The following is a 21,594-nucleotide window of genomic DNA, read 5'->3' on the forward strand; positions in this document are numbered from 1 at the left end:
GAGACGTGTGGTCTATGTATTTGTGGCATGAGAAACACAGCTGGTGGCAGAGAAGAGATGAACAGGTTGAGGCGGGTCAAAAAAAAAAACCAGAAAGTGGAACGAGCAGGCGCCGTGTGGTTAATAAGATTATTAAAGGATTTGCATGATATTTACATAGATTTTTATTTTATTTTTTTTTTTGCAATTTCAGGACAGTTTTATGCACAACATGAAAAACAATTAATCACACTCATAGAATCCCGAATATCTCCTTGAAATAAGTATAATAAAATGCCCAAGAGGTATACACAGTCGACCTTTAGATGTCGCTATAATAAACTATACACAGTTTGTCAACTAGAGCGGCTGTCTTGGTTGTAGAATTTTTCGACTGTACACAGATTGATGTATGCTGTAGGAGCATCTAGCAGTGAGTATCGTGAATAGATATCACATGCGATGTGCATTAGGTGTACAAAATAAACAATTTCTTTTGCACTCGACACGCCTTTGGATGGCAGGGAAAAATATGACAGCGCGCTCTTCTTTGCGTCACTTTGGTTAGTTGCTTTCTTTTCAGTGAAGCTAACGATAACACAAAGAGCTGTTAGCCTGGCAGTAGCCTCACCACAAACTAAGACTATGGTTGATAGCTAGCTGCAGCTTCGGTGCTTCACTTTTGCATGGTACCTCACCGGTAGTTTTCTGACTGTAGCGGCCGTTTAACATCTTGCCTAAATGTCACTGTGTTTTGAGGCGGTGGTTTCTGTTAGCAGCTGTAGTCGAGTTATTAGCCCACACTAAAGTTATCCAAAGGAGAATAAACTATGGCTGTTACACACACGAGAGCAGTGTGCAGTATATTACTCTTTTAATCTCTGCAGGAACTGAAGTTAAGGTAGTGAACTTCAACCTCGGAGCAAACTTGGGTTCTAAGGAATTTTTCTGAGGAGCTGGATATCTTATCTTTAGAGAAAGGCAAACAGACCAGCTCAATTTATTCAGGTCAGCACTGGTGGAAATTGTAGTCAGTAGGCCTAATTAGGAGAGTTTTCAGGTGGGGATTGAAGTTTATAACGAAGGCCAAATTAATCGCTGAAGTGCAAGGAGAACCTTTATGCTTGTTCCAAAAGTTAATTTTCCCAAAACGGACAAGTTTGCAGTATAATAAATGAGTTGTTCCCTTTTTATCGACTAATGGTAGAACACTTTGGCAGCATTTTGATAGCTATTCCATTAAACAGGTTTGAAATTCTTCATTACTGTACAGTGCTCACTAATCACTAATGGACCAGGTGAATCTCTCACTCACAATGCAACACTTAACACCAATTTACTGATTTTTTACTCTTCCCTTTTCTCAAAGAACATATTCCCTCAATCTGATTATTGTAGTGTATGATAAAAGTATGGATTTGACTTCCCTCAAATGAATGTTGACACACGGTACAAAATCATTACTTTCATCTGCACCTGAACCAGTATTATACGTTTTAAAGAAAAATCGCCTTCAAGCACCTCTTAAAATCTTCTTTGTTAAATCTTTAATTTTTTTAAGCGAATGAGTCATGAATTTAAAACGTTCACAGGTTCTAAGACTATATGATTCTCTCCTGTGTTTGAACTCCGCACTGATCCCTCTGGACACATTGCAGAATCTTCTGGAATTTCAAACAAGAGAAAGATGTTCCAGAGTTTGTCAGTGGGGCTTTGAGCCAGTTCTTTCCTTCAGGGGAGAAAGAGAAATCATCCAAAGTGATTTTCCTCTCATGAAATAAAATAACACATGAAGTGTTGCATTTTAAGAAAAAGACTGTACGTTTTTTTTTTCAAAGTAGATAAATACCAAGATTGCAGTTAGCCTCTTACAAGCCGTTCTCTTTCAAAAGCCTGCTTTCACCTGTGGTTATTTTCCTCCATATCCACCCTTTGTGCTTGAAATCTGCATTAATAAAAAATGACCTGTTTTGACTTTTCGTACCAGGAGTAGGATTAATAGCCCTTAATGCCTCTTAATATTAAGGCAATTAAATCCCCTTCAAATCACCTAACATTTCTCTAGGCAAAGATGAGTGAACACGTGTTCTTTTTTTTTTCTCTCTCTCTCTCAAATCACTCAGATTGATCACACGCTGAATTGCTGATTGACCAGAGTTTGTCGTGGTTTTGAGCTAAACCAGTTTGAATCAACACGTCCACTACTTGAGGGGTTTTGTGTGTGTGCGTGCACGCGTATGCACGTATATGCGTGTGTTTGTGCCCACCAAAGCAGAACACACAGAGACTTACTTAGAGCAGAGGATGGTTGGAGAAAGAAAAGAGCTGCAGTGTGGTGCGCACATGCTTCTGCTGGAGGGTGGTGATGGTGGTGTGTGTGTGTGTGTGTGTGTGTGTGTGTGTGTGTGTGTGTGTGTGTGTGTGTGTAAGTGTGAGTTCTGATGGCAGATGGCTGGTTTATGGTGTGGGGAGGGAATGCTGCCTTTACAGTAGAAAGCGATTACTGTCACTGCTGTTTCTCTGGTTTTCTTTTTTTTCTTTCTTTTTTTTCTTTCCTCCTCTCAGCCTTCAGAGCTTTGCAAGAGCCTTTTCCACACTAGGCAGATGTATTCGTAATGTTTACCAGACTCTTATTTTAGGGTTCCAGTCCTCTTTTTTTTTTTTTTCCACAAGAACGAACGTCAAATGCCACCTGGCTTTGTGTGACTGAGTTATGAAGCAACTCAGGGTTAATCTGACTCCTTCCCTTTTTACAAGAGCCGCTGCTTCCGTCAATGCATTTCGCAGAGTAACAGAATGGATTTGCACCTCTCTTGTTATGGAGATCCATTTGGACGAGTGTTAAGGGCAAATCTTAGTCTGTTTATTGATCTGTTGCTTTCTGCTAGTTTGGTTTGAGTGCTGAAGGCCTGTCTTTAATGGTACATTGACTTCAATTCTAGCAATAACTGACAAGTCTGTCAATATCTCCTGTGAGGTGAGGGAGTTCTTTCATCACCTGCTCCTGAACTGTGACACGTTTTTCTTTTTTTCTAACTTGCTTTGTGCGCCACAAGCAATACTTTTGTCACATTCAGTTCATGCTTCAAAAAGAGATTTAGCACTAACCGTTTTATGAAAATTGACTGGCGGTGAAAGAGCACTCCGTAGAAACGGTCAGTGCGTCCATCTCCATTTAAATGGCTTCACTTTTTAGCCTTTAACACCCCTGTGGACCGCTTAATTACAGAGCTCGATTTTAGATAACTTTTATGGTGAATTTTCCCCCTATTTGCTTTTTATAACGGAGAAGTATATTTATGCGTTAGCCGCTGCAGGTAATGTCTTGACTTTTTTTTTTTTTGTCTGGTGTGGTTATGATTCTTTGTTCGTATTGACAAATCATTACTTTAACAAATTAAAGATCCATAAAGTGAATTATAATTGATTTCTCATAACTGACAATATCTGTTTCCAGTCAGATAATAGTGTATGTATGTATGTATCTGACATCCACCTTTTGCTTTTATACAAGTTGAGAGAGAGATTGCTGTCGAAACAATTTCCAGTAAATTATTCTGAAAAAGGAGCATACAGCAGCAATGTCATTTAGATTCTGAAATGTGTGCATAATTAAGCTACACGCTATAAATTAAACATTTATTTATATATATATATATTCCCGTTGCACCCAGAGCTGTTGCATCGCTGGGAGGGAGGTTGTGAGTTAACTTGGAGATCACATTTTTTTGGCGGTTGTTAGCCTGAAGGATAATAACTGACAAGTTTGAAAGTGGAGAGTCGTGAGTTTGTAAGCTATGAAAGGAGAGAAAAGTGAGCAGAGAGAGAGAGAGAGAGAGGGCAGAAAGTTCAAAACCCTCGTACGGAACTCAGAAAGGAGGGGTCACGGTGAAGGAACGGAAGATAAAGTTTGTGCGCAGAAACTAAAGGGTGAGAGAGAGAGAGAGGACAGCCTGTGCAGTTTGATGAGATTTGACATTAAGAAAAAAAAGTAAGTTCTCTGTTACCTCAAACGTAGTTTGTCTGTCGGTTTTCCTTTTTATTTTTTTTAAGAGTATGATCGGAAGTTTCCCTTTGTAATGATGCCCGCGGTTTACGTCTGTTTGCTTAGTTCTTTTTGTTTGTGGTTTACCTTGAGTGAGGTTGAATGGGGCTTTGGTTCATTCGCTAAAGTAGCTGTTTTGTTTGCACAGTTGATTGATTCTTTGTAGCACTGTCGGCCGTGCGGACGGTTGTGTGAGTTGCACGGTGCTGTCCGGGGGGTTGGGGATGCGGGGGGGGGGGGGGGGGGGGGGGGGGGGGGGGGGGGGGGTGTTGATGGCTTTTCGTAACCTTTGTGAAGATATTTGTTAATGGACTCTTTTCCCACCTGAAAATAATGCTTTAGTGTCGCCATAGATATCATCAGAGCCATTCTGCTTTGTGAACATTTCTCTCGTAATCACATTACAAGTTAAAAACTTGCCCCATTGATTTCCTATTACCTTTCAGGTTATTCAAAGGAAAAGTACTGTTCCAGAGAGAAGTCATTATAGTATTTTGTTTGTTGTTTTGTTGTTCACAGGTAAGAGGCGGAAACCTGACAGATCATGGAGGAAGAATTCACCCCTCTGGACTGTCTACTACCCACAGGTGTTGATGTGCTAGCTTTGCTACATTACCCCCCTCTTGAAATGTATCAACACACCCCTCAGCAGCTGTAAATTTGTCTCATTTGTAGAAAAGTTTTTATTTGTAAATAATCGAGACCCTTTGGTTCAAAGGTATTACTCAAAATTTTGTTGAGCAGAAAATAGCCCCAGAGGAATGCCTTGTCGGGAACCTTTGTTTCGATTCACGTTTCCCCGGCCGATTTGGTTTCAGGTCAATGATTCATGTCTTGGCAGAAATAGGTGTCCGTGGGAATTCTTTCTGCATTCACATTAATGTATACACAGTTATGTGAACAACGTCTATGTTGTCTGTTGTTGCCCTTCTAGTGAACCTAAAATGCATGTCAGAGAAGAGTGAGAGAGAGAGAGAGAGAGAGAGAGAGGACGAAGAGAGAGACTCTTCCTTGTTGCTTGTGTTAAGGGAATTAAGTCCCCACCATGTCATAAAAGTTTAATTTACTCATTGTGTGAATTGAAATACGTAACCGCTAGTACAAAATAGTTGTTGTTCAACACAGTTCACTTAATGAGACTCCAGCAATGCTTAAGGCAATACAGTTCAGATCAAATAGAGTCATTATACTGGCCTAAATTAACACTGACTTAACAGTTATTTATTCATCAATGGGAAGGCTGTTTAGTTGGGGTTTGTTTTTCTGTGGGGTTTTTTTTTTTTCAGTTTTGTTTTGTTGTATATCACAGGGTGGTAGAGCCAATTGGGCGTGGCAGATGGACTCTCTGGAGGTGCTTTAATACATCCAGAAATAAAGACCCCCCAATAAAGTGCCCAGCGAGCCAGTAGCCTTCTGTTTCTGTGGCTGGAAAAGCAATCTGCCATAAATTAGACGTATGTCCTCAGGTGCATGTGTGTAATAACATACATCACACTGTACTGTTATTCTGCATGTACCCCTCCACCCCTTCCTCTCGTACAGCCTTACATAAACCATGATTACAACATGAGGCTGTAAACAGCAATGCTTAGATGGGAATGCACTTTAAAAAGCCTCTCTCCGTGCTGTGCGTCTGGCTGTGCATTCGGAGGGTCGGAGAATGACTAGGTAACTCTCTGAGACCCCCCCCCCCCCAAAGGAATGACTCTGCCCTGTGTTTGTCCCTCACTCTAGCAGAAACAATGCACTCTCTCAGGACCCAAACCCCCGCTCTTGTGATATCATTAACTTTTCCCATTTTCCCATTGTGTGAAGAGAGAACGGGTGTGACATTCCCCCGACGAGAAGGGAGGAGAGGGAGGAGGGAGAGAGACAGACAGAGAGAGAGAGAGACAGAGAAGGAGCAGTGTAAGAGTTAGGGAGTCAGAACACATTTCTGGGCGAGAGAGAGATACAGTCAGTGGAAAGCGGTGGTGGAGATGGGGTTCTTGTACAGAATGTGTTTCATGCTTTTCACTGTAGGTGGGCAGATATTTGTGACCAAACATACCTAGTAAATCACCGTTATCTATTGTCAATGCAGCCTGTAAGGATTAAATGATTTTTTCCCAGAGGCAGAATGCTTGTGGTGTGTTCTGCTCCCAGTATTTCTCATCCTTAGCTTCTCATATAACCATGTCAGTGCAGACACGAGGTTGGTTGATTACTCGTGCACTGCCCACTACCCTGTGAAAAACTACTGAAAAACTACGTTGGTGTCATGAACTGTGTCAAGAACCCGTTTCTTTTTTTTTCTTTTTTTTCTTTTTTTACTTTGAAAATACAATTTTTTGATACAAAGCCTTGATGATCTTTTGAATGATGTTGATTTAGAGTATTGGAATTTGATTTTTGCTGCTCGTTCCATAAAATGCTGTTTTATACCGTTCATTTAAAAGCAGTTTTGGTCTTCTGCATTTGAGTTGGTGGAACATATAAAGCCATGGTTTTCCGTGATTTTCATGACCAAACCCCATTGTTTGTTTGTTTGTTGTATCTTAGTGAATATCCAACCTATAACTAATTTATGTTTTCTTAACTGATAATTTTCCGTTTTTGTCAGTGCGAAAAATACAGAAAAAACAACCGCCACCCATAAATAGACACACCTTTTTGTTTGTTTGTTTGTTTGTTTACTGTTTTGAAAAACATTCTGGATAAATTACCATGTGAAAGCAGGGACACATGGCAGGAGCTTTGTGTGATTCTGACAACAGATTTTAATTGAAAAGAAATCAAACACAGCAGAAATGTGTGACTAGGATACCAAAGGTAAAACCGTTTTCTTTTCTCTCTCCCTGTCTCTCTCTCTAAATGTAAACACAGATGTTTCTAATGCAGTTTCTGCCTAAGACACGTGCAGTGCTTAACGTCCAGGTTGCTTTTTAAAGCACTCAAACATTTTACAATCTCCATTCAGATCAAACTCAGGCAATATAATCAGTCAGCCTTGCTCAGTGGTCAGTGGGCAGTTCATTAAGTATCAGCACTAGAGGGTTCAGTATCTGGTTGTTCATTTAGGTGGAACTACAAACAGCTTATACGGTCAACATATAGCAGTTGCATGAGGGACACATACAGGTCTGAATTGCTTTTGTAATCAAGAGGCATATTGCTGAAGTTTGTTGCGATTACAAGCTGAATTTAGTTTGCTTTGGTTGCCGTAACAACCTGGCTACCGTTGCAATATGGTGAAGTTTTGTGGGGGTGTTTTTTTGTTTTTTGGTTTTTTTTGCTTTGTTTTTTTTTTTTCATTTAATGAATAATCCAAGCGGTGTATTTTTGCCGTTAACCATTACCATATTTATACCACGTTTTGAGAGAAAGTGAACAAAATAGAATGTTTGAATAATTTCAAAACAACTGTATTTGCATAGCACCTCATAAAAAGCAGTGGTTAAAAACATGTCCTTATTAATTGTATCACTTCTTCTTAAGCAGCTCATGTACAAACTATAATTGCAGTGTCATAGCTATAAAAAAAATAGATTTTTGCTGGGTTTAACAGTGTTACAATGGAATATTTTTCTTTTCTTCTCTTCCTCAAACAGGAAAGCAGCAGATTTGTTTGATCATCTTAAATCAGCCGCTGGACGAGAACTACCTCCACGTTCTGTGGAGTAAAGGTATTGATTTTCATCCTCACTGATTTGCAGCTGCTCTTTGAAAATGGGAACAACAAAACAAGGAGCGTCCAGATTTTTTTTTTTCCCCTCAAAAAGGTCAACAAGTCCTAATTGGTGATGAATGGGTATACCACACAACATTAAGATCCATTTCCCATTTACTTCACCTCAAAACTCCCCACCAGCATGTGAATTATTGTCTCTCAAGCCAGGAATTTTCCGGTAAACACAAAGGTTAAAAAAAGAAGAAAATGTTTTTGTCTAGTTCGCCTCTGCTCTCGGTGTTTACAGCATGGGGTTTACAGCTCGCAAACAACCACCGCAAACCCCTCCGGTTTGGCTCTCGCTCACTCGCATCAAAAAAAAAAAAAACTAGAGATGTCATGTCATGTGGGCGAAAAAAGAGGAACGCGATTCATTTTTCATGGATTGCCAAGACGAGCTTGGTGTCGGAGGTGTGCGGTTGGGAGCAGGGTGTGCGTCTCCAGATGGCTGAACTGGGGGGACCAGAGCTAGGAGCTCCTCCCCTTCTCCAGCAAGGCTCTGAAGAACGGCGGCCCTCTGGGGGAGCTCTGCTCTGGAGGTGTGCTCCTCGGCTGATCAAAGACTGTCCTCTCAGAAAGAGAAGTTCTGCTTTTGGATCTAGTCCACCTCCAACCCCCACCTCCACCTCTACCTCCACCCCACTTCACTGCATCTATTTCTGTTCCTCTCCACGTTTGACTAGCATCAGTTACGATGCCACAGCAGCTTAATTTTGAATGATATTCTATACATTTATGCACGTACAGTTCTGAGAAAGAAGCAGTGAGAATTTTAACTAGTCTGTGATTTTCAGTTTTACACATACATTTTGGCGTAGCTCCAAAATCGTTTCTAGCAAAAAAAAAAAAAAAATCAAAAGGTACAAGTTAGAGGACTGGTTATACATATATTTAAGGAATGGTTGAGAACAAGGCTTTTCCGACCCAGAATATCCTCATTTTAAATATAAAACTTGTTCATTTTACCTAAGCATTTGTTACACGATTAACAGCATGTAGAAAGCACCAGAACTGTCTCTTTACTAGCAATAACTAACCTTAAGTTTACTTTTTAGATCTACTGAGGCATTTGGATGTAGTTTTTCCTGCTTATAACACTGTCCAGTTACAAATCGACTGTTTGTTTGGCTGTAAAGGTGCTGGACTCGCTCTGTCATTTTGGATCAGACAGATGCAGGGATATCCCACTGTTCTGACGGCAGGTTCAGGTCCATTTCCCTAACACGATGTGACGGAGCATATGTTCAGTCAGAAGGGAGTTGACGATCACTGTAGACTTTTGTAAAAGTCTTTCCCGAGCAGACAAGATAAACCCTCTCAACTCCATAACAACTGCCTGAGGATCTGAGAGGATAACCTCTCTCTCTCTCTCTCTTTTTCTCTCCCCCACCCATCTCTCTCTCTCCCACACATCTCTCTCTCTCTCTTTTACTTTGCTCTTTGACTGTTTGGCCTGTCTGATTTACACAGGGCCACAGGCTTTGCGCTACCCTGTCTCCCATCACACATTAAATCAAGTGGAGGAAAAGCCTACAACATCAGCACTTCCCATACATAAAACACAGTCAGGGCAGCAAAGTTCTTGACAAGATGAAAAAAATTCCCTCAGGGGTATTATGAAGGTGTTTATTTATAAGGTTATCTGTCCTGAGATGTCCTCACTCCGGAGCTCCGCTTGGATGAGATTTAACTCCTCTCTTGTAACTTAGTACCAACTTACTTTTTTTTTTTTTTTTTGATCTCTGTTTTGAACTGGCCTGATATTGGACTCCTCGTATCCATCTCAAGGCAACGCAAGAGAAGCGAAAGAACGATTTACCGATCGTTTTTGAACCGCGGTGTCGGATGAAAACTCGCCGAGAGGGTAACTCGACACACGGAGAATGCGAATATTCGTCTACGCTACCCTCCTTGGGATGTGTGTACAGAAAAGGCAGGACAGTAAATGTTAACTGAGGGTGATCTTAACATCTAAGATGGTGTGACAGAATGCTTGAGGTTTGAGGAAGACGCGTGCTCAGTGGTCCCAGCAGCCTTTGAAAACGCTCTGTCCCAGAATTTACGCGGAGAAAAGTGAAAGGGAAGATCTAAGCAGAGTGTCATGGTGTTCATTAGAACGCATGGCGTCTTGGATTTGGCACTTCTGTGTGCTGCAGCTGTGTGCCGTGATTGGATCCCGGCGCGCCCATTTCTGGGTCTCTTCCTCTCTGCCGTGTTGCCATGGTGTGCTTTTAAACGCCGGTTGACAAGCGTCCACTCTCCACAGCACTGACTTCTTTCTTCTGCAGTAGACTGTCAGATGCACGGAGTTACGGATGCATAGAGTTACGAATGCATAGAGTTAGACTGTCAGATGCATAGAGTTACGGATGCATAGAGCTAGACTGTCAGATGCATAGAGTTACGGATGCATAGAGTTAGACTGTCAGATGCATAGAGTTACGGATGCATAGAGTTAGACTGTCAGATGTATAGAGTTACGGATGCACAGAGTTAGACTGTCAGATGCATAGAGTTGCAGACTGTCAGATGCATAGAGTTACGGATACATAGAGTTAGACTGTCAGATGCACAGAGTTACGGATGCATAGAGTTAGACTGTCAGATGCATAGAGTTGCAGACTGTCAGATGCATAGAGCTAGACTGTCAGATGCATAGAGTTAGACTGTCAGATGCATAGAGTTGCAGACTGTCAGATGCATAGAGTTAGACTGTCAGATGCATAGAGTTAGACTGTCAGATGCATAGAGTTGCAGACTGTCAGATGCCTAGAGTTAGACTGTCAGATGCATGGAATTAGACTGTCAGATGCATAGAGTTGCAGACTGTCAGATGCCTAGAGTTAGACTGTCAGATGCCTAGAGTTAGACTGTCAGATGCCTAGAGTTAGACTGCCAGATGCATAGAGTTAGACTGTCAGATGCATAGAGTTGCAGACTGTCAGATGCATAGAGTTAGACTGCCAGATGCATAGAGTTAGACTGTCAGATGCATAGAGTTGCAGACTGTCAGATGCCTAGAGTTAGACTGTCAGATGCATAGAGTTAGACTGTCAGATGCATAGAGTTAGACTGTCAGATGCCTAGAGTTCGACTGTCAGATGCATAGAGTTAAACTGTCAGATGCATAGAGTTGCAGACTGTCAGATGCATAGAGTTAGACTGTCAGATGCCTAGAGTTCGACTGTGGAGAGTCTTGAGAGTTCCAGGGCCCTGGCGTCACACCATCCTTAATTTCATAATTACACATTTTACGTGGTAAACTTTTTTTTTTTTTTTTTTGAGAAAGTCTTGCAGAAAAGCTTCAGCGAAATTATAGTCTAATTGCAGTCTAGCATTTTTATCTGAAATTGCGGGTGAAGAGATGTTATATACAACTGGCAGCGTTGACGAGCAGCTCTCCCGTTGCACAGACTCTCTGCAGAATAAAGACTCATGGGTCTGGAAGGGATGTTCAGCAGTAGAGATTTGCTTTGGACATCTGTTCAGTTCATCAGTTCAGAGTTTTTGAAGCAGACAGAAGACAGCAAAGCAGATCAAAACCCTGGGCCTTTGATTCTATACCTTTTCACTCTGCTAACTTCATTTTGGTTAGATATTGTCACATTAAACTGCGCTAGACTCCCATGTTGTATGTTGACAATGAATCGGTAATTAGACCTATATATATTATAAATGAATATTAGCACCCGATATCATCTTGGTAGATTTTCCTCTATGCTGCCCCTTTTGCAGTGTGTGGCACCAGAGCTGTTAAAGCAAAGACTTAATACAGCACTAGAGGTAATGGGAACTCTTAATATAAATTGTGAATCTTTTTTTTTTTTTTTTTTACAGATGTATCAAAAGAGACATAGTGCAGAGTACATCAAAACCGGTACCCCCTCCAAATAGACCCCTCACCATCGTGCATGACTAAGCATATTCAATAGCACCTCCTGCCAAATACAGCTTTTATTTTTCCAATTTTACCCATGCCGAAAGGCACACTTTTCACATCATTTGCGGAGTGTCAAAAATAATGAGTCATTTGCATTCAAATTACTCTCTCCGAGTTCTCCTGTCAGGAGGTGTTCCTTTTTTGTGAAGTGAACTCCGTATCATGCACTTTCACTCAGTCAGAGAACCGACTGAGGATCTCTAATATGATCTTTCCAGAAACAACAATCTTTGGAACAGGTTTCATCTCACCCTTGATATCAAAAGAAACAATTGCTTAAAAAAAAAGAAAAAAAAATCTGGACCCGATTCTTCCCTTTCATCATAGAAATAGTGGTTCAAAAATGCTTTATTTGCAAACAAGAATATATTTTGCATGTATTCTAAAAATATTGATTCCAGTGGTCTTTGCCTTTCATGTTTAGTTTACGCAATGGAAACCCAGAATTTTCCATCAGCTGTCAAAGTAAAGCAGCTAAAAAGACAGAAACGTAATAATTTAGAGAAATGTACTCTTTCAGCGTTCTCTTGGCGACGCTATTCTCAGTGTGTTTTGTTTGTTGCCTTCACTTTTGAATGAAAGTGCTGTCCTTTCTTATAAAAATGTCTCCCTTGTTTATAATGCGTGTCAGAACAGCCAGTAGTTGTTTTTTTTTGGTTGTTTTTTTTATATTATGTGCTGAATGTGGACATAAGCTTGAATAAAAAAAAAAAACCCCTCTGGAATCGAAGGGTATGATTGGCAGGCATCTTCACAAGCCCGTATTTAATTCCCGTTCTCATTGTGTTGCTTTCATGGGCCGCTTTGCCTCCTCACCACGCAGTTATCGTTAATGAGATTCTTAAAACAGTCTCCAAGGAAACAGTTCTCTCTGTGTGGTTATAGACGTACAGTGGAGTACTTTAAATGCAGGGTGTCCGTCCGTTCCCCCCCCCCCCCCCCTTTTTTTTTTCCCCACCCGCCTTATTTGGAATGCCAAATGGTACAGTAGCGGCCCCCCCTCTAAGAGGCTCGAACATATACTTTCTGCTGCTTATGAAGCCACATTAAGAATCCCAGGTACCGTCAGCAAGCATAGCGATTCTGGGATTCAAACCATCAACCCCAGATAAAGGACAGAATGCACTGCACTGGTAGACCACAGGCTGTGCAAGGCAGCCACTCAGGAGCTCCACAAAATACAGTTTTATGCCTGTATTCAGTATAAGAGTTTTGCACACGGACCATTGTGCAGTATCAGTTGTCACCTCAATGCACGTAATAGTCACGTCCGACCTTGAGTATAATATCATGAATAATCTATTTATTAATCCATCTAATGTCGGGACTTTAGACTCTATGAGTGGTAGAATCAGTTCACAATGCGTCATTGAAAAGAAAATCACTGAGACCATCAAAGTCTTTGGCACCAAAACAGCTAACGGAACATGATGACTGTATTTTATTGACTTTTCCATGGAGAGCATTTATATTCTATCACTTGTATGCCATTAGATCATCACTCTGAACGACACGCTCATATTGTTCACGCTATTGTTCCTGTCTAGAATTTCGTTCGACATGAGCGTTCGCTGCCCATTCGTCAAGTACGGCGCCCTTTTAAAAAGTCGTTCTGTTTACCGCGTGTGTGGTCCAGATGACGCGCTTTCTGTTTTGTTGATGGTGGCACTTTTAAATTAGCTACAGCACGTTACACGGAGATTTACAGTGGCATGTTTATTTTTTTCTCCACTCCTCAAGGGAGTTCATTTTTCTTTCTTTCTTTATTTACTTACTTACTTTTTTTTTTTTCCCTCCTCACGTTCTGACCAGAATCTCACCTTTTTGAAGCAGCGTGTTTGAATCAGGCAGGTGGAGATCTCCCACGTGGGTTTTGATGGGATTCTGTTTGAGTCCATCTCTAACGGTTCAAACGAGATTAGGTTTCTCTTGACGTTAGCATAATGAACATCTTTTCAGTATGTCAGACTGAAATGCCAGCATGCAGATAGACCCCCCCCCCCCCCCCCCAAAAAAAAGGAGTTCAGTCCCTGCAGTACTGTTCCTAGTTTTTATTTAAAAGCGTGATATCCTGTTTATACATGTGCTGCCACTGTGTGTGTGTGTGTGTGTTTGATTCAGACTGAAAAACAGGTTTAGAGATGTTTGTTTTCGATATCCATGTGATAAACGGGGGGGGGGATAAAGCAGAAAAAATACTTCAAAGGAAATTTCTCAGCTTGAAAGTACCTTGTTTTAACATAAGCAATGCATTCAGAAGAAACACTCTTGTTATTTCATATCTGTAACCACCTGTCGTTATCTTGGGAATGGATCCCTAGTCAGCTGAGTCTAGTTCAGTCCAAGGTTGAACTGAAGGGGAGGGGGGGAGAGAAAATAAACTTTCTTGTCTTGCAGTCTTCAAAGTTTTACATTAAACTCCAGCGTTTTACTTTTTAACCACAGGAGACTTTTTGAATTACACGTAGCATATTCTCCGCTGTGCATGGGAACTCTTCCCATGATATTTTTCTATGCCTTCCTTGTAGCCTTATGAGATGTTAAAATATGTAGAAGTAATCTGAGATAAAGGCAGTCTTTGGGCTTATTAGAGAGGTGTTAATGTATACCTGGTCCTTGAAAGACGAGAGAGTTCCCTAAGCGCGATTTCGCTTATTCCGCAGTTTTTCCCCACGAAATGCGCTTCGAAGCCTGAGTTTGTAGTTGTTTTTTTTTTGCTATTCCTGGGTCGTTCTTTAAAAAATTTTCTGAGCGAGGAACAGGGAGTTCTAGGATGGTACAGGTAGCCTCTGCCCTGAACTCTGGTGATCCCAAACATGCAGAGGGGAGGAAAAAAAAAAAAAAATCAAAACCTATGAGATGTGCAGAGACATGTAGACAGAGGCCCGAGTCATTTAATATGCAGTCGATTACTTTTCAAGTGTGGATAGCACTCTTAGTTTTACTCTCTGAACCCTCAAAATCAGTTTGTTTACCTTGGACAAGACAGGACTCGCCGTGTTTATCAGTGTAATGATAGAGAGCGGAGGACAAGCTGACCTTCACACAGGACTGATGAGTGTCTCAGCAAGCAGGCGTGAGGGAACCATTACTGTCACCCTGACCATGTTCTAGAATAATCTATTTGTTTTTCTTCCCCTGGTGCTTTAGACCTTCATGGTGTCATCTTAGCCCGAACTTCCCATCTCGGGTACATCGCTGCGGAGTTTTAATGAGCTGTATTAAGGCCAGTGCCAGTGGAATGGCTCTGTGTAGAAAGTAAAAAAAAAAAAAAAAAAGTTGATTAAGCCAAACTGACCTGGGAATGGAAAGTTAGCGTGACGTGACTTTTCTCTGTTGGTCCGTTCTTTCCAGCGGTGATCCGTGCTTGTGCCGACGGAGGGGCTAACCATCTGTACCACCTCACAGCCGGGCGACGAGAAAGGTGAGAACAGACTTTGTGTTTTTTTTGCCCCCCCCTCCCTTTCCTTATTGACTTGTCTGATAGAGGTAGCCCTGGGCGACCATCGCAGGGCAGAGATGGATCTTGCGACGTCCGGGCCCCGATGTTCCATCCAGGGATATAGAAGAACTCACTGGAGTATGGAGACTGACAGAGTGGTTTGAGCAGCCTGAACCCTCAATCTATCTCCAGCTGTCACTGTCTGACACACCAAATTCATCTCCAGGTTTCCTTTTAAGTTTTGCGGCATCTCCCGCTCACAAACTTGTAAAATGTTTTCTTCTTTTTGAAGCTGCCCCAAGGTTCCCTTCAACTAAAAATAACGGTGTCATGCTGAAATCCAGCGTGAAACATCTAACATGTTGGCATGTCAATTCACTCCAATGTGAGGGTCTCTCTTCTTCTCTCTCTTTTTTTTTTTTTTAAATCTCAAAGCCATTCAGGCAATTGCTGATCTACATTTTTGTCAAAATACCACAATTACCGCACTCATTTAGAAGTTAATTTTTTCTCGTTTAGCGAAATTAGAAGCTTTGACACTCTAAAGAGTTTGTATAGCAGTGATTACCATTTGATTTGATGGTGTCTTAAAACATGGAAATTCATTCCACCCTGTCAAAATACACGGTTAACCCAGAGACCTGGAGCTGAGAGACAGAGGCCACCAAAACGTGACGCTGACATGTTGTAAAATGCGCTACGTTATTCGAAGGGTTTTTTTTTTTAAAGTAATCTCGTCATCTGACATGGCTCTGACTGATGTTGAGAAACAGCTGCGTTATTGTAAGACTGCGTACACTATAGTGAATCAAAAAGGAGAAATATTACGTTTATCAAGCTCTTAATGATCTGTCCAATGTGTTCCCAGAAACATTAAATTTAAGTAAAACCGTTGGAAAGCTATTGTGCGACTGCCATCCAATGTGCGGCAATACTGTCAAACAAGTCTCAAAGGGCCTCCTAAAAGCAAATGAAATCCATTCTATTATACAGTATTCCACGTGTGGAAATGGGCTTATTTTATATCCTAAGGCAGCAACATTTGCTCTCGTCGTGGATATTTTTCCTGGGATGTGTCATTGTCTTCGGTATCTGTTCCTCAGAGCTGTCATAAAAGACAATGTTCTTCTGTCGTGATAGTTAACCATATGTGCCAGTCATAGACGTGAAAAGAAACACACAGAACAATCTCAGTTTGGAGATAAATGGGATGTGAGATAGAGATATGAGGGGGGGTTTTTTTGTTTGTTTTGTTTTTTCTTTGGTTTTGTTTTTTATCTTCACTCAAGGCAATGTTGTTGAAGGGAGGAGTAGTCAAAAATGGTTGTGCGATCACCTGACTACTGACAACGTTCTCCTCTCCAAACTGCAGCGTGAGACCGTTCATATTCACAGATGTCCCACAGTCGTTTAATGACCAGAGTAGTGGATTTGGGTTTTTTTTGTTTGTTTGTTTGTTTGTTTTTTGCGAGGTGGGGCTCCCGTGTTCCCGCGGTACTCCGTCGAGAGCGGGGGTAAACAGCTTTCATACGACTAACAGAGCTCCACCGATTACCGCCAGGCGCAGTAATTACGTCTTTTTAATCCCCTTTTTTGCACAAACGCGCTCTGACGGACAGGCAGATCTTCTGAGGAAGCCGACGCTGCGAACGCTCGGTATCCTGTCATTATCTCGCATTTTCTTAAAATGTAATTAATGCAGTGACCTTTTTGGGTTTGCACTTTGATTAGTTTAAAATGCTGGATTCCCTCAGCGTTAGCGATAAAAACCACAGTGGCCACGCTGTGCTCTCCCAACACGCACGGCCACCCGTGCGGCGTCATCCCCTCTCCGCTGGGTTTTTGGGGGCGGGGGGGGGGGGGGGGGGGGGGGGGGGTTGTCGTTTTGGGTTCAGTCATCTAGGTCCGGCGGATGTTTAATTCGCAAACGACCAATAGCATGCCTTGTATCAAATCCAGAACAGATAAAACGGGGAAATGACTGTAGTGCAGCCACTGTGGACATTTTTTTTTTACGTTTGTATTTTGAAATTTGCTTCTCTGGATCTGCGGTGCTGTGTTTAAAAGGCCTGTAAACCCAGCAGTGGGATATGAAGTTTTAATTGAATGGTGCTGCTTAACGGTGAAATATGATGGAAGAATGTCTTAACCAGAGGCACTGAAAAAGCCTTGTCAAATTCTTGCTCCTGCATTATTTTATTGGACATGGAAACAGTGATATACTAGCCCAGCCAGCTGACAAATAACTGCCTACCTGCGGTAAGAAGCATGAAATATACGCTTTACAAGAATTACACTAACCTTCTCATCTTTCTTTCTCTCTGTCTCTCTCTCTCTCTCTCTCTCTCTGTCTGTCTTGAGAAGCTGATGTGCTTTTCTGTTAGCTTTATAAGATGCTCTGTGCTTGTGATCATGCTGAAGAATCGTTTATGTGAGGATTCATGAAGATTCTATAATCCCATTGTAAATGACCGTGTGAAACCCACTGGTCATGTGAGGACCCCACAACATTGTGGGGACCGACTTGAGTAAACATTTCCCGGTCGCCTCACCCACCATTTTTCTTTTTTTTTTTTTTTCTTTTTTTTTTTTTTTTTTTGAGAGAGAGGCCAAATCTTGAAATCCATGTTAAAAAAAAAGAAAGAAAGAAAGAAAGAAAAGAAAAACGAAAGACAAAAAAAAAAGGATCACTTTGATTATTTACATTTTAAAATAGTGTTTTGTGTCAAGTGAAAAAGGATGCAATCAGCTACACACACGTAACATGATTGGGGTGACAGCGTAAAATACAAAAATATATTCAAATTGAGCGAGAGCACAGCCTGTTTGGATGTGTAGTGCAACATTGTTTTGACACATTATTTCAAACATGATTTTGGTCATAGAATGTTGTTGTTTTTGGGGGGGTTTTTTTTTGACCTTCTGCAGGACCTTTGCTGATTATGAAGGAGACTCGTGTGTAAGAGGTAATCAAGGCATGATTGTCTGCTCTGATGATCTTGTCAAACTGCAGAGAGTCTGGCGTGATTTTACAGGCCCGTTGACATACCCTGAAGTTTGCGCTCTCGGCGTTAGCGATTCAGACGGGAGATTTGCGCTCGTGGTGCAATTTCCATGACTGAATGGACATTATGAGGAAATATGAGGGGAGATAAAAGACATGAACGATTTTACAAACGACGTAAACTGAGCTTTTTGGATGCGTTTTTCAAATTTGCTTCAACCTGAAATTTCAGTGGCGTACCTGTTAAGACGGTCGCCATGGAGAGGGGATTCTGCACTTAACATACGCAATACAACACTAAATAAAATTACCACGTCAAACTCAAAAATTCCTCTGAGTTCTTAACAGGCTTTAATGAGAATACGCGCAGACTTGTTTGACGTTTTTTGCCAAAGCACTTTAATATTAGCCCCAATGTAAAAAGAGTGGAGGGTAGTCTCAGCTTAATAACATATGATTACACGTACCAACTGATGAATTACTTTGGAAAGAGGCAAAGCAGTTCACATTACAATTGAAGACTGATTGCACTTGTGCAAAACCATAATTAAACCGTTGGGAGGGAGAACATACAGCCCCGGCATACAAACAGAAAACCCATGTGACTCTCAGGCAGATGCTCGGTTGTCTTTTAGCAAAAGAAAAAAAATGGGGGTTTTTGTTTTTCGTTTGTTTGTTTAGTTCCCTGTAATTGGATCAATGATATCCAATGGGAAAACGGGTTTTTCCATCAGAATAAAACCGCATCATTTCATGTCGTAGAAAAACGTTGTTTTGTCATTTACGGAAAAGAAAAGAAAACAAGAAAGCCACAGCTGGTATCGTTAATCTCGTCTCTTCCGTCTCTCTGTGCTGTGACAAAATGGATCAACCATTAGATGCGACAGGAGAGCCCGTGTTTGTGTAGTGAACCTCGTTTTGTTTCAAGCTGCACCCGCCCCCGGAACGATTCCGCGGATTCTTATTGTGACACACAAGCCCTAAACCTCGTCAGCGTCCCGGCATCGACATCTTCACGTTGCCGGTAATATTAAGTGACACTTTCATTTGAACGCAAAAGGATTCCACCCCCCCCCCCCCCCCCCCCTTCGCCCCCTCTCTCGATCTGACCCGTTACCAAAGATGTCTCATGTGGCACGGCCTGTGAAATGTCAAGAGGAAAAGACTCATTTGGTTTCAGTTCAATGCGACCGCTGACCTGTCTAAGGAGGTGCTTATTTATGCTCCACGGTTTCGCCGAGGAGTCAATCGCGCGAAGCAGTATGCAGAGGGGAGGCCTTAAAAGTCTACCGCAGTCACCAAAGGAACACTCCCCTTGACTCCTACGTACTTAATCAGTGTCAGCTCAGCACGTAATGGAAGACGCGGATGGAAAAGGAGAGACACCAATTAGACGATCTTTCTTCTTAGGGTCTGCAGGCTCTCTAATTACCTTCATAAAACGTTGACCTCCAGGCCGGTCGCCTTTACGAGATATATACGCTTGCGCTTTTTAAGGCTGCAGCACAATGGGAACGGGATGTGTTTATGATCCATTGTTGAAGAGAGAATAGTCTCTTTGCCTTGACGCCATGACAACAGTACATATGCTGTGACTGCAACAAAGAGACTCTCTCTCTCTCAGAAATTCCAGCCTCTTTCGGTCTGAGACGGAGGAACATACCGTCATTCTGCCCCTTTGAGATTTCCAATGCCAGTCAGAAACGGGTTTTAAAAAAAAAAAAGAAGAAGAAGAATGCAGAAGTATAGTGTGTAACATAAAGTTGCCCTTAAGACTTTAAACGCAAAGCCACTAATATTTCACCGTGTGATGAAGAGAGAATGTGGACTGTGCCTTTTAAGGGGGGGGGGGAAAGGATTTTTTTTTTTTTTTTTATTATGTTTCTATTTTGAGACTTGTGCCTTTTCACACTTGGTATGTTGGTGAAACAGTGCGAGGTGACACCAGGTTTTCAGGGGGTCTGAACATGGTTTATTTGTTTGTGCTGTCGGTCCCTGAATGAGTCAGTGGAGCTAGAGCGGTGCTAGCGTAATCCCCGCTGTATCAGTGTTAGCAGGCCGCCTCCGCACCACTGCGCTTTCTCCAGCTACATACAATATCCACTCAAGCATGAAATCGCAACTTTGAGTCTTTAATACTTCCCAGATAGCAGCGCCGCCGCATCCGTATTCTGCTTCCCAAGCCCCCGCCCCCCCCCCCCCCCTCTCTCTTTTTCAAGGCAAAAAAAAAAAAAAGAAAAGACACAATGCGATCCGTCTTATAAAGGAATAAAAGGAATATTCGATTCACCAGAGCGAGGACAATCTTGTCATTGTATCCTCATATCTCAGATCTGTATAACGGCGTATTTGTGAGCATAGCGAATATTCAGAAGCGCGCTAGAGAAAGAGGTTTATAATGTGCACCATTACACTTGCTGTCAGCAGGTGCGTCTGGACTGTGTTTTTGTTATGGTAGAGGACAGGTAGCGCCGGAGACCGACAGGAGTCTTGAGTGGCTTTGGGGTGGGAGGGAAAAAATCTTTGACAGAGGGTTTTTACCATGGTCTGTGTCACAGACACTGTTGTATTTCACATGAATAACGGAATTTGGGCTGTCTAAACTGTACTTTTTTTTTCTTTTTTTTTTTTCTTTTTCTTTTTTTTACCTATTCCCTCGTGGGGGTTTTCTTCTTCTTTTTTTTCTTCACTCTTTTGTCACTCTGTGAAGTTTTCTCCCGGACTACATAAGCGGAGACTTTGATTCCATTACGCCAGAGGTCAAAGCTTTCTACTCTGAAAAGGTACGTTTGCACACTCTCTCTCTGTCTCTCTCTCTCTCTCTCTTCTTTCACAAGCAGCTATAATTTGTAATTCAAAGGTGAGGCATAGATTAACTGCTCTCCCTCTGACCCCCGCTATATGAGAAACAAGGGCCATTAGTTTGAAATGCAGATGGAAAAAAAAAACAAAAAAAAAAATAAGGTGATTCCTACACCACATGTTGCACATCAGATGAGATGAAGTCAATTTCACTTCATTTTCTCAGCACATGTGGGGAAAAAAAAAAGAGAAAGGAGTGTGTCAGCTATTTCATGTCCCTCACACTATACTAATGTTGCACAAATGCATTTCCCATTGAGACCTCCAGGAGAATTCATATCGTACCCAGACCTACGGGATAGAGTTCATTTTATACTGAAACCCAGGGGGAGAATGCTTTTTCTTTTTTTTTTTTTCGAATTGGATTGAATTGAATAGGGAGCTATTGGGAGAATTCCTTAGCTTTTATGGGAACGCGGGCGTGTTCTAGCGTGTCTCTCTGTGAATATGAATGAAAGAAACGGAGGGAAAGAGAGTTTTAGTCTGTGGGGGATAAAGCGGAGATCAAACTGAAAGATGAACGAGGGGTTTTTTGGGGGGTTTTTTTTGGCTGAGTCGCTTCAAGCGGGTTTTTTCGTGGTTCCCGCTGTGAAAGTGAAGTCACCTGAATCGG

The 21,594-nt window shown here is 41.7% G+C and overlaps 1 protein-coding gene across 1 annotated transcript in view; it reads left to right on the forward strand.

Moving 5' to 3' along the window:
- The first annotated feature begins 370 nt into the window (after positions 1 to 370).
- Positions 371 to 21,594, forward strand: part of tpk1 (thiamin pyrophosphokinase 1) — a 44,266-nt gene continuing 23,042 nt past the window's right edge. Inside the window, exons 1-5 of the mRNA XM_030767261.1 lie at positions 371 to 412; positions 4,544 to 4,611; positions 7,615 to 7,689; positions 15,028 to 15,097; positions 20,830 to 20,902. Coding sequence (XP_030623121.1) covers positions 4,569 to 4,611; positions 7,615 to 7,689; positions 15,028 to 15,097; positions 20,830 to 20,902 — 261 coding nt within the window. The 5' untranslated portion in view covers positions 371 to 412; positions 4,544 to 4,568. The remainder of the gene's footprint in view (positions 413 to 4,543; positions 4,612 to 7,614; positions 7,690 to 15,027; positions 15,098 to 20,829; positions 20,903 to 21,594) is intronic.

This window comes from Chanos chanos, chromosome 3 (genome assembly GCF_902362185.1).
Source record: "Chanos chanos chromosome 3, fChaCha1.1, whole genome shotgun sequence".
NCBI classification, from domain to species: Eukaryota; Metazoa; Chordata; class Actinopteri; order Gonorynchiformes; family Chanidae; genus Chanos; species Chanos chanos.